At 40.0% G+C, this 14,049-nt stretch overlaps 1 protein-coding gene across 11 annotated transcripts in view; it reads left to right on the forward strand.

The window, feature by feature from the left end:
* GLRA2 (glycine receptor alpha 2) overlaps positions 1 to 14,049 on the forward strand; it is a 184,006-nt gene that overhangs the window by 28,834 nt on the left and 141,123 nt on the right. For 3 of the 11 annotated variants that reach the window (XM_071213125.1, XM_071213127.1, XM_071213126.1), the window contains 2 exons: positions 13,050 to 13,117; positions 13,209 to 13,276. The exons of 2 other annotated variants lie outside the window; for them this stretch is intronic. In XM_071213125.1, coding sequence (XP_071069226.1) covers positions 13,274 to 13,276 — 3 coding nt within the window. In that variant the 5' untranslated portion in view covers positions 13,050 to 13,117; positions 13,209 to 13,273. The remainder of the gene's footprint in view (positions 1 to 13,049; positions 13,118 to 13,208; positions 13,277 to 14,049) is intronic. 6 more of the 11 variants (XM_004484316.2, XM_071213121.1, XM_058292101.2 and 3 more) reach the window with 2 other exon arrangements.

The raw sequence follows: 14,049 nt of genomic DNA on the forward strand, positions 1-14,049 counted from the left end.
GAAGTTGATGATAGCTGAAGTGTAAAGTGAAAGGTGGAAAATGAGCAAGGACTCAGAGAATGAGAGGAGTTTACTAAGGCAATTGTGTGCCTTTCCATGCACCAGGCAAAATGTTAAGTGCATTATATGCATGCTCTCATTTGTTCCCTACAGAAACAATAAATACTACTGTTGTCAATCCCCTTTTCCAGAAACAGAGAGGAAGATTCAGAATCATTACAGTAGGCACAGCTGTGAAAGGCAGAGCAGCTGGTCAAACCCAGGCAAACTGGCCCTGGAGCCCACACACTCAACCACTGCACCGTTCATTGTGTTGACCTAGGCAGGCTGCCAGTGTTTCTGTTTGCAAAGGCATGGCACATAAGACTGGAGGTGAAAATCTGGAGATATGTCAGCCCAAGCTTAATCACCAAAGAGAAGACTCTCGTAGGAAGATGTTTGCCTTTTGACTTGGGGGATTTTCTACCTCAGTTATCTGAGCGTTTGGGTATGGGGGCCATTTCTCATCAAAGGGCTTTCTTTTCTACAACGCTCTTCTGTCTATTGTTCTATTGTGTGTGGTACAGCATACAAAAAATTAGAACCTTTTTGAAACTTCGAAACATCTTGTGTCTAGTGTGAGAGGATCTTGGGTATAACTCCATTCTACTTCTTTAGCAAACCATCCAAAAGCCCATATCTCCAGACTATAACCCTCTTGAGGTCCCACAGGTGATGTCATTGCCCGTCATCATGACCCCACAGAAGGAGATGGTGTCTAATGGGAGAATCACGTCTTGTACTTCAAATGTGGATTCAACTCTGCTGAATGAGAGGAGACCACTTGGCTTCATCATTCTCAAAGGGACTGCTCTACACAGCTCAGCATCACACTGACTTTGGGTTGTGATCTATGACATCAGAATCCTGACATAGGGCATAGTTTCTCCATCACTTCAAAAATCTCTAATAACATGAAATTTGGGGGTCTTTGAATTTGAAAGAGGACAGGCAATAGAAAGAACAATAATGTAGGTCCAACCTTCAGTTGCTGATACACTTTGGCTAGTGATCTATACTTTATAAAATAAATCCATATCTTCCCTTGTTAATCTAACCCTCTTCTGACTATGAAGGGTATCACTTTCCCATGCAAAAAATCTCTCCTCTCCTTTTCCTTTCTCCATGCCTCCTCTGCTGTGCTCCCTTAGAATGTTTTTTTATTTTTTATTTTTCATTTTTGTTATTTTTTTATGTCTCTCCCCTTCCTCCCCTTCCTCCCCGCCCCCCCTCCCGTTGTCTGCTCTCTGTGTCCATTCGCTGTGTGTTCTTCTGTGTCCGCATTCATTCTTGTCAGTGGCACCGGGAATCTGTGTCTCTTTTTGTTTTGTCACGTTGCTGCGTCAGCTCTCCGTGTATGCAGCCCCACTCATGGGCAGGCTGTGCTTTTTGTGCATGGAGCGACTCTCCTTGAGGGGTGCACTCCTTGCATGTGGGGCTCGCCTACGTGGGGGCACCTCTGCGTGGCATGGCACTCCTCAAGTGCATCAGCACTGGGCATGAGCCAGATCACCACATGGGCCAGGAGGCCCTGGGTTTGAACCCTGGACCTCCTATGTGGTAGGTGGCTCTGTCAGTTGAGCCAAATCCGCTTCCCTAGAATGTTATTTTTATTATCACATTAAATTATAGTCTTATACATATCTTTCTGCTATGATGGATTTTGAGTTTCTTGACCATAAGGGTGAATAGATTTGCATATTCCGATCCTTACAAACCACCACTGTCAGTGCCTCGTCCCTATCCCCAAGCTCTTACCACTTCAGTGCACAACCTGACTTCCAAATGCTAGCACTTGCATTTCTTGGCTTGAGGGCTTTCTCTAACCCAAGGCAGTCTGGCCACCCCCGATGCAGACTAGAGGTGAAGATGAGTTAATAATCCCTGGGAGGGAAGCGGATGTGGCTCAAGTGATAAGGCTTCCATCTATCATATGGGAGGACCCAGGTTCAATCCCTGGGACCTCCTGGTGAAAAAGGAGAAGAGAAAGCATGGCTGCATGGCGAACCAGTGCCTGCATGGTGAGCCAGTGCCTGCGTGAGAGCCCGTGTGGTGAGCCAGTGCCTGAGCAGTGAGCCAGTACCCACACAAGTGAGTCATGCAGCAAGATGATGACACAACAAAAGAGAGACAAAGGGGAGAGTTAAGGTGAAGTTCAGCAGAGACCAGAAACTAAGGTGGTGCAATTGACAGGGAACTTCTCTCCACATCAGAGATCCCTGGGATCAAATCCTCAATCCTAGAGGAGAAAGATGAGAAAAGAAGACAAAAAAGATAAATAGATACAGAAAGGTGGACACAGACAGCAAGAAAGGAGGGTGGGGGTGGGGGAGGAAAAAAGAAATAAATCTAAAAAAAAAAAAAAAACCTCTGGGAGTATCCTCATCCAATGACTAAAGGGAGATGATGTAAAATATCCCAGCTTCCTCATTCCTTGGGGGAGAAGAATTCAGAGGAATGTGTCTACACTGGCTTCCAGAGTTGCTAATGGGATAAAGCTTCAGTTGCCATGCAGGGATAACAGACTTGCCAAAGCTCCTTTTCTTGGCAACTTTCTCTGCCCTTTCTCACTTCTCCATTTCCCAACTGCTATAGCATTCACCTCCCTAATCAAATATTTTCACCTGAATCCTTGCCTCAAGGGGAACCCAAACTAAGTAAGGACATAATATACAGTAGAAGTCCAATAAATCAATATGTGTTCTTTTGATTAAACCAAATTACAAAATGTCTAGTGTAACATGAGCTAAGAGACATGCAAGCATTTGCTACATAAGTTCTAGGTGCATAGCAGTCCAATGTGAGCATATGTACATGCAACAAGAGCACCATGATTTCAGGGATGCTCTTTGCAGTAGGGTAGTGGCTCCCTTAGTAGAGAGAAGGCATGTCAGGAACTCCGGCTTCTATTTTTAGATCGCTTGCTGACATAGAAAACCTCTGTTTCCTAACAGTACAATGGTGACCTTCCCACCCTCAGGAAAATGGTGCAGAATGCCTAATGAGGAAAGAAGTCCCCATTTGTGGAAGCCACAGAGGAGGTAAATGAGAGCTTAGGTACTGTTCATCAGCACACTTGCTGCTCTAAGATCTCTTTGGACAGCAAAATAGAATGTGCTGGTTTGCCCCATTGTGCAATGGCCTCAAACAGTGTTTAGCTCTCCAAGCTTCCAAAGCCTGGCTCTGAGCCTAAGACTTCTAAAGGTTTTTAAAATTTCTGCCTGTGTGCATATGTGTGAACCTTACATTAAAAGAGAATTTTTTAAAAAAGGTGAATTTATGACTCTCATACAGATACATAATGAACATGTGTTAAAGATTATTTAGCTCATTAATCAATGAGGGAACCAGATAGATGATAAAACAAGTTCAAGAGAGAATCCAAAGAACAGACATAGTTATAGATCAAGAATATTGAAAGGAATGTGTAAATGGTGGTGAAAGTAGCTTCTTCCACAGTGGGGGAGGAAAGTCCATTGAACCTCTACAGGACAGGACAGGACAGGACAGGACAGGACAAAATGTGCATATCTCTAAACAAGAGATGTTTTGTATTGCTATGAGTTGTACAATTTACAGAATTGTAAATTAGCTCCCATAGCGTCATAGTCAGAGAACTGAAGGATGTACTATAGGCAATGCATAGTTTTCCACTGAGGCACAATTTTTACCTACACTTATAATTGTTAGGTTTAATAATGCAAACTTTCTTCAATAAGGAGAGGATCAGAGCTTATTTATGCTCTTAAAATCCAGGTCTTTCTCTTAACACTGTCAGTGCAGATGAGAGTAATAAAATGCAGGGCAGATACAGGGTGCTTGAGAAAAGTTCACCTGATCCTTAAATAAAAGGAAAATCTCAGGAAAAGCCTTCCTTGATAAGTGAAAGAGATGGTAACAGAAAAGAAATAGCTGGCATTTCACATATATTATCTCACTCAGTCCTCACAACCAACCTGAAAATTTTCTTCTTGAATGAAATAGATAAGGAAACTGGAAGCCAGGGTGATTATGTAGCCTACACAGAGTAACACAAATAGTATAGAGCAGAGCCATGATTTTAACCCAGTCTTTCTGGCCCCAGGTTTATTATTTTTTCCATTATACCATGCTGTACTGGTGAGAGGTGATATCAGGAATGTGGGCAGTAGTCAGGAAATTTCCCGACCCCTACCTCAAACAGGTTAGCTCAGTAGTGGTTTCAAAGGACCATATTGCAATGCTTCTCATTGGTGACTGTTATGTTTCTGTCATAAATTTCTCATTCTTGAGTGCTCTGCAGAGACAAAAACAAAAACAAAAACAAAAACAGTATTCACTTTTGGTCTCCTAGGCTAAGATGAGATTTGATTGAAATGATCAAGAAAAGAGTGGACTACCCTTTGAAACTGAAGAGATGGAAAGGGACTGATGAGGTTAAAATGCCTTATAGCTCTGAAATGAAATAGAAAAGCACAGATTTCTTGGGCTCCTAATGGCATGTCCTTATTTATATAAAGAACTCACATTCTGATCAATAGCCATGATTTTATACATATATATATATATGTTCAGCACTATACCAAGTGCCAAGTGCCAAGAGACATTATAGTAAATCTGATCCAGACCATGCCCCACCTAGAGAAGACAAAACACATATGAAAAATTGACTGTAATACAGCATAGGGGGAGTTATGGGGATATGAAAGTTCTAAAAAAGATGATATTTGGGTAGGAAGAATCAGGGAGAAATTGATGGAGTAGTTATCATTTGAATTGGACTTTGAAAGAGATTTGAGCACATATGTCTATATGTGTGGAAGACATCCACCAATTCCTTCATTATATCCCCAAACACAGCATAATTTCTTCTTAAAAATTATTAATGCAAAAGACATCTATTTTCAATTTGTCAGGACCTAACAGGTTGATGAACTTGCTCTTCATTTTGCAAAGTAGTAGAGGATTCAATTAACATAAGAGAAAGTTGTCTTTAATTCTATTTTTGTTACTTCATAAAATGAAAGGAAATGTCATTTGGGTTCATAAGAAATTCTCGGGTCTTTTCAATTAAAAACTAGTTCTAATTGGCATTTAAAATTATCTTCTTCTAAGGCTAAATGGAGCTTTATTTATTATCTTCTTGAGTCCCAAGAGAGCAAGAATCCCATGTTTTCCAGCAAGTCTCCACCTGCTGCAATTTCATTATAGCATAAATAGAAATATATGAAGATTATACTCACAAATTACTCCCAACCTGAAAGCTCCACTTAGTTTCTGAGATCTTTAAAATAGGAAGTGCCTTTTTACCACAAGCCAAGTGCCCTGAATCTCCCAGAACATAAACGACTCATTTTAAGGCCACTATGATCCTGCAAGGAACAAAAAAGCAGCAGTTCTCTTGTGTTAGAAAGAGGCTTAGCAAAAATGTCCTTTCTGTGATGCTTGGCTGGACACACACTTTTTGTTTAGTCTGACATTTCTTACAGAACGACTCAAAGACTTTTCATCAGATTGTTTCTGACTTGTCCCAAATGCCTGATTTTCTTATATTTAGTCCCATATTCACCATCTAATGTTAAAGGATGATTATTAGAAGACCAAGTATATACTAGGCACATAATGGATACTCAATAAACATTTGCTAATTTAATCAATGACTGAAGACTTGTAAGTTGGAAATAGTCAGCATTCAGAAATGCTTGCAAAGGGGAGCCAAATTTAATTTCCTTATGAACAAACCCAATAAAACCAAGGGGATAATTTCCATAATATGGCTGTTTCACCCGAAGTATGTATTTTTTAAAAAAAATTCTTTGTTGAAATACATGAGAATAATGATATTCTCAAAAATAATATGACAAAGAGGCATTTTAATATGGCACTGGCCTTTGTTTGGAGAAGCAGAAAAATAATCTGAAGCTCATTTCATTATTATGTAAAATTTTATTCTTATTGAATAGCTTTTCCACCTATCCTGTCACTTTTGCCTTCCTTTTTAAAAAATTTAATGGTTCTTAACCAGGGGTGATTTTTTTTCTCCCCAGATGAGATTTGGCAATGCCTTGGAGACATTTTTGGTTGTCACTACTGGTAGGGGTGCTAGTAGCATCTACTTGGGAGAGATTAGGGATGATGCTAAATGTTGTATGGTGCACAGAACAGACTTCCCCACCCCCCCCCCCAAAAAGTGATCTGGCCCAAAATGTCAATAATGGCGAGGCTGAGAAATGCTGGTTTAAATAAAGAAGATAGCAGTGATCATCAAACCAATACAGGCTATGTGGGTTGTTCACACACAAGTAATTTGCACACATAATTCCTGGAAGCAAGAAGTTATAAAAGGTGGTTGGGTCCTGCCAAGAAGTTCTGTAGAGCTGAAAAAAAACACAAAGTGTATAGAGAGAATAGAGTGGAAATTGGATGAGATGGGCATCATTTAAGTAAAAATCAACATTGAGGATATTGCAAGATGTAAGTTGAAAGTCTCAAGACTTCAATTTCCTCTATATTAAAATGGGTTTGATGATGTACCTCCTGCACAAGCATATTTTCACAGTCCAAGGAACTTGTAATAAAGATAGTGATGCTATCATTATCGCTATGAATAATGCAGCCACAATTAATCGCGCCACTATTTATGTGCCAGCCGTGATGGCATGTGCTTTCCATACATCACCACTAATTCTCACAATTACCACCAAGGCAAGAATTGTTATTCTCACTCTACAGTAGAATGAACATGTTCAAAGTTGTTTAAAGTCCACAGGTGGTGATAAGCAGAGTTAGTATTAAAGACAAGACAGACTTGTGGTTGCCACATTTTGTTACCTTTGAGCGGTATGACCCAAAGTCCAGGTTTTCTAAGGACAGTTCTGGTTTATGCCTGGTGTTCCTGTGCAAGTATCAGCAGCACCCCCTTTTACTCTTGAAAGTGATCCTCTAGTAGGAAACAGCGGCCCCTGTCTTAACCCTTCTCTTAAAACCGTGGAGAAATCGACAGCATGCAAAGAAGGAAACTTGCCAGCATTCTCAAGGTTCTCTGCCATGGATCTGAGCCACATGCCATCTGTCCCTTCTCTCATTCTTTTTTTTTTTTCCAAATTCTACTCAATTTATTCATTTTTTAAAAAATATTATATTAAAAAAATATGAGGTCCCCATTTACCCCCACCGCCCCCACCCCACCACTCCCCCCATAGTAACACTCTCCCCCCTCATCATGACACATCCATTGCATCTGGTGAGTGCATCACTGGGCATTGCTGCACCCCATGGACTGTGGTCCACACCATAGCCCACACTCTCCCACGTTCCATCCAGCGGGCCATGGGAGGACATACAATGTCCGGTAATTGTCCCTGGAGCACCACCCAGGACAACCCCAAGTCCCGAAAATGTCTCCACATCTCATCTCTTTCTCCCATTCCCCGCACCCAGCAGCCACCATGGCCACTTTTTCCACACCAACGCCACATTTTCTCAATTATTAACCACAATAGTTCATGAATAAGATATCATTAAGTCCACTCTAATCCTTACTGTATTCCTCCTTCATGTGGACCTTGGCTTGGTTGTGTCCATTCCACATCTATGTCAAGAGGGGGCTTAGATTCCACATGGATACTGGATGCAATCCTCCTGCTTTCAGTTGTAGGCACTCTAGGCTCCATGGTGTGGTGGTTGACATTCTTCAACTCCATGTTAGCTGAATGGGGTAAGTCCAATAAATCAGAGCCTTCACTCATTCTTGTGTGAAAGTAGTTGCCACCTGGTAGACATTGATGGGCAGAATTTACAGAAGCTGCCATTTGTTTTGTGATACTTAAGCTGCCTTAGGTGCTAACTAATTTCTTTTCCTGGCAATTTCTACGTTTCCGTCAATACAGTTGGTCAAAAACAATGGTTTGCTGGGCTATCTCACTGGGCTGTGGGAAGAAGTAAACATCCAGCTTCTTTTCTCCTCCAAATATATTGCCTTTGCACAGACCTGGTTGGCAGCCACCAAACTGGAATGTAGTAGGGATGGAATAACTATTTTGACCCTGTTGGGCAGAAGGAACAATGGCATATAATTCATTCATAGTGAATTTTCAAGAAGGTTAAAATAATACCATGGGTTGGACTGGGTGGCCATTTCTAATTATGATCATGACATTTAAAAAAACTTTCCATCATAATTTCTCTATGGTTCCAGATTAGATGCCTCAAATCTTTCCTCACAAAAGGACTGCCACTAAGGAAAGCCATTTCCTCCCCTTGCAATCCTCCCATTTTCCATTGTTCTCTCTTTCATGGGTATCAAAGCACCGTGCAACCCAGGAAGCCATCATAAGAAACAGTGCTTCCCTGTATCCCCATTCCCTTGCTCAGACATCAAGGCTCTGATTCTTAACTCTATACCTTCTTGCCATGCTACCCCTGTGTGCTTTATTTCCCTTCCCCCTTTATCTTTTGAGCTAATGGCAAGAATCTTTCTGCTAGAAGAAATCATCTTGTTCCAAAGGAAATTTAATCTTTGTATAAATCAAGCACATATATTTAATATTCCATTTGCATCCAAGAGCCTCACACTAAAGCAATTGCAGCACTCACAAGACACATTAAATTATTTAAAAGGAAAGGATGCAACATAAAAATGCCATTCTTACTGACTTGTGACAAGGAAGAAAAAAATAACATTTTCATCGTGGAACTCAAAGATTGCCCTCTGCTCTCAAATAGTCTTTCACTTTAAAATGATGTTAGAAAATAACTGAGGCAAAACTAAACAACAGTGACCAGTTGTCTTGGAGTTACACAGGATCCCCTATTGTTTCCCGATGCTTATATTTGAGTCCATCATGAAGCTCTTAAAAATAATATCTGTTGTTAACTCTGAAAGCCTTGGTCAATACAAAAATATATATAGGTACATTATGATCATATTTTATTATGATCACTATGAAAAATACATAAAATTATCATTACTGTGGCAGAAGTTATAAAAAATGGTTCCAGGTTTTTAACATCTGAGATACAGAAGGCTCTTCCCATTGATGCATTTGTTATGAGTAATGCCTGAGTCTCTTAAATTAAATGTAACAACTGAGTCAAATATATCAAGTTTTGTTGTCCACACGATGGGGGCTGGCCCTGTTTCACTTCCTAGCTCTTGTGGTAACATGGTGGGCTGACCTGGGCATCACAGTTTTCACCTGGGACCACTCCAGTGCAGCTGACCCCAAGGACATCTTTTCCCATCCATCTTTTCTGCCAAAGTGGACTTTGTTCATGCCACAAAGCACAGCATCAAATTCACTGTAGTTAGTCTGACAAATGACCCCTATGCTCCTCCTTGTCCACAGCCAGTCCTTGCTTCCAGCCATGGAAAGACAATGGAATTTTGGAACAAATTTCTACTGTTCTCCAGTCTCCTAGTCCAAGAGCCCAGAGCAGGGCTTTGCAAACTATGGCCCATGGGCCAGTTTTCATAAATAAAGTTTCACTGGAATGCAGCCACACCCATATGATTACATATTTCTTTCATTACAAAGGCAGTGATAGAGATCTTGTGGCCCACATGATATAAAATACTTACTATATGGCCCTTTACTGAAAAAAATTTGCTGACCCCTGGTCTAGAGCACTAAGTTTTTAAAAGAAATCTTTCTTCTTCTTCTTCTTAATCTCAAGTGACTCACCCAGAAAGAAATATTTTTGTTGAATCGTACTCCTGAGTTCTATCTCTTGCTAAGAAGGCCATCACTTAGACTGAGTGTTATATTAGACAAGTAGCTGGGAAAGGTTATACCAAACGTTACTGGTTCTTTGTTCCCTTTCCATTGCCTCTCCATCTCAGGCATCTCCCCTGCAGCCCCAACAGGACACTCCTCTTAGCAGAATGCAGGGTTTTCTAACAGCCCTATGATTTTTTTCCCATCTTATTCATCGTTCTATTATTATCATCTAAAATATTTGGTGTTCAACAAGAATTTGTCAGTTGAATTAATAAACGAATAATGTGCAGTGCATTTCCAAAACTGTGTTTTGTGCAATGCTTGCCATCTTCGAAATGTGCCTAATGAAAAGAGGGTCCATTTAAAACAAAACAACAAAGCAAAAAAATCTACTATGGTCGAATACATTTGGGAAATAACACATACTGTTTTCTCCCTCAGGAACAGCACAACTCACATGGGTACATTAAACAGCCTTGAGGAAGCCAAGCTGACATTAAAGACACCTGCTTAACTTTATTCAGCAGGGTTTTCCAAACTTACTTGTCCTTAGAAATTCCACTAATGGACTACGGTTAATATTTCAAAAGACACTTGTGAAAGACTAAAACAAAGTAGTAGTGATCTTGAACTTGAAAGTGAGTAAAAAAATGGTCTGAAGCAACAAATGCCCCGAGGATCTTGGTCAAGTGCAGACTGATCCTGCAGGTTTGGGGTGGGGTCAGAGAGTCTGTATTTCTAACAGTGGTGCTGGTGCAGCTAGTGGTCCCACCATACTTTGTAAAGCAAAGGCTACCACAGTCAGGCACTAGCCTTCAGATTTCGACCAGAAATCTGTCGACTTTTATAAAGGGTATTTATTTTGGGTAGAAGCTTACAGTTACCAGGCCATAAAGCATAAACTATTCTTTCACCAAAGTCTATTGCCATGTGTTGGGGCAAGATGGCTGCTGACTTCTGAAAAGAGTTCAGGCTTCTTGGGTTCCTCTCTTCCCAGGACTCTGTTTCTCTCTGGGCTCAGCTGCAGTGCTCTCTCCACAAGGCCAGTCATAGACTATCAAGTGAACGGTTCTGTCTCTCTCCCCGGGGCTTCTGCCATGTCTAAGGAGCCATCTCTTTTCCTCTTGTTCTTATCCTGTTTGTTCACTTCCCGGGCTCCAGCTCACAAACTCAAACTCTCTTCTCTGCCATGTAGTTTTCTCTGTGAGTCCTACTGGTGTGGCCCAATCAAAGCCCTAATCATAATTTAATCATGCCCAGGTACAGACCAGTTTACAGACATAATCCACTATCTATTTTTGGAATTCATAAATAATAAACTGCTACACCTGTCTAGCCCACACTTTCCTCATCTGTAAACATTTACTGGGGCAGTAAAATAATTCCTCTTTAGTGAGGATTATATTAATTTTTAAAATGTGTTTAGCACGGTGTTTCAATATGTGGTAGCTTAAAAAGTATTTTGAGTTCCGGCCATATACTCACATTTTAGATTACTGGGAAAGAGAAAAACAAATATTTGATTGCATGACCCAGCCTTCTAAATGCTTTCAAGCCAGTTAGGGAAGCCAGACAAATAGACAAGGTACAATACAAGGCAACCTACATTATATTTTCAAATTCCTCCTGCTAAAATGACATTTTGATTTCTCCTGTTTCTTTCTCCCATCATTCATTTTCACTCTATCTTGCATATAAGAATTCATGAAGGTTTTCTATCCTGAATTGTACAATCTAAAAGGAAATATTTTATTGTGGAAAGGGAAAAAACAAACATACACAATTTCTCATGACTTGTCCCTACCTTTTCTAATTTATTTCTTGTTAGCAGAAAAATATGTTTGGTAGAAAAGAAAATTTCATGGCCAAGAAAGAAAAAGACTCAGTTTTGCTTTTTGTTTAGTTGATTAACCAAGAGAGAAAGACAAAATCAAGCAGAGTAGGAAGTGACCATGAAGAACAATTCATTGTGATGAGATGCTGACATGGGCGGGAAGGACCTAAAAAGTCTTGTAGGCGTTGACAGAATGTAAACTGAAAATTGTTTTGGAAATGTGGTGGTGCTTGTAATTCCTTGGCTACAATCTTTTTTTTTTAATTGAATGCAATTATTATTTCACTAAAAATGGAAAACTTCGTTATGTTGAAAAGAAAGGTAGCATAACGTATCTTTTTTACCAAAACTCTTTGCTTCTTGCCTGGGGACTTAAATTTGCTCTTTTAGCCTAGTTTCCTTTCTTCATTTTGATGACCAAATATGGACTTGTAAAGCTAAAAAATGCAGTGCTCAAGTGTGCTGCCACAGCTGGTGTTTTCACTACCAGCCTTTGAGGAAGGCCTCAAGCCAAACTCCCCTTCATTCAGATCTAGCTGGTTTGTGGGTACAGAGCCAACTGGGATGTAGCTTGCACTGGGTGCTGAGCCTTTGTCTGGTGAAGAAAGACGATTTTCTACAAGGGAAAGTAGTGAACGAATAGATGGTTGACAGCACTATTTTCTTATTTTGCAAAGCGTTAGGGAAAACTCTATGAAGGCAACAAGCATATCCCCTCCAGCAAAACATGAAGTCAGAAATCACCATGCAGAGATTTCCCTATAGAGGAAGGGCAAGAGGGAAAGAGGGCTGGAGTCAGGCTAGTCCCTAGGTCATGAGGGAGAAAAGCAGACTCTTTCTGTGTTCAAAATTTATCTAGGATGCAATAACCCATGCCTTATACCACAATTCCTAAGGACAGGAGGTGGCATACCTGTTTGTATTTATGTCTTAAGTAAGTTAATTTTCTTTGTTTTTGCATTTTTGTACATCATTTTTCATCGGGGGTCAGAGGAGGAATAGAAAGAATGGGGTCATTTCAAAGGTGTGAAGAGAATCAAAGTAGACCCACTTGATTGAAAGGGTATCATACAAAAGGAGGTGGATATTCCTGACCCATCCATAATTCAAGATGCTGCTTCATTGAACCCCATGACCCAGGCTATTTAACCATCATGGTGTGCCCACTGGGGAGGTTTACAATGTTGATAGGTCAAAAGAAACCATCAACCTCCAAGAATATTTTAATAGCAACTTAGAGCAATGAATTTACTTTTAGTAGTCTTCAGCTTATATTTTCCAAACCCAAAACTCTTCAGGGTAAGTTATTGTTGTTTAACTGTCATTATCAGAAATACTAGTGGGAATGCATTCACTATGCACCTCTGGGTGAGACTTTGCAATCTATTTTATTTGCATCTCTAGACATTTGCACAGATGTTGATGGAGCTGTATTTTTGCTTCAATGCCTATTGCAATATTCTTATTGCGTTCTGCAGGTCCTCCAGTAAACGTTACTTGCAATATTTTTATCAACAGTTTTGGATCGGTCACAGAAACCACCATGGTAAGTGCTGCAATGCCACTGGCAAGAGAAAACCATGACTTGATTATGCCATGAACACAACCTGTCAAATTTTCTATTGTTCAACTTGCAGGACCTCCTGTAAATGTTACCTGCAACATATTTATCAACAGCTTTGGGTCAATAGCAGAAACTACAATGGTGAGTGGGACTGAGCATTGAAGCCATCGTGTGAAGGAATGGGTTGTGGAATCAAAGAGCACTATCGCATGTTTGTGGGACATTTACTGAGTGCCAATGTTCAACACCACTCACCTCTACAGAGCAAGGATTCATACCCTTTCATCTTGGAAAGTCATTAGCCAAGTGTTCATTACTTAAAATTCAATAATATTTTATCCCACATATTAGACAAATTTTGGAAACACTTGATATTTGATCAGTTTAAGGTAAAATTATCAGTAATAAGTACAGCATATAGTTCAGAATATTTAGATTTGTGCATTTCCATGTTTCATAAATATAAATTTCAAAGTTTAAGAGATATTTGTCATAGTCAGTCTTTTACATATGATGGGAGTTTAATGTAGTCAAAGCTCCCTATGATGCTCTACTTAACATATATGCCAAGGGACTGACCTTACTATTATATCTTTCTATCTATCTACACTCACACACACATATACACAGGCACATATACATACATATACAATATGTAAGACAATAGGAGTCTCAAGTCCATAGCCACTGCACCACATGCATGACTTTTCCAAAAAATAACATAAAAATCAATTAAAAGCTCATCATAGAGCATATGCAAACATGTTTCATGTTAAGTGAAAAATATCTCACATCCTATGAGAACTCACTGAGTCCTTATAAATGTCATGGCAGTGGTGTTACTTGTGATACAGACTCTTAGATCAGTGGTCTTACCCCAGGCAGTAGTAGGCTATAGCATGGAGAATGCATTT

The sequence above is a fragment of the Dasypus novemcinctus genome, chromosome X (genome assembly GCF_030445035.2).
Source record: "Dasypus novemcinctus isolate mDasNov1 chromosome X, mDasNov1.1.hap2, whole genome shotgun sequence".
Lineage (NCBI taxonomy): Eukaryota > Metazoa > Chordata > Mammalia > Cingulata > Dasypodidae > Dasypus > Dasypus novemcinctus.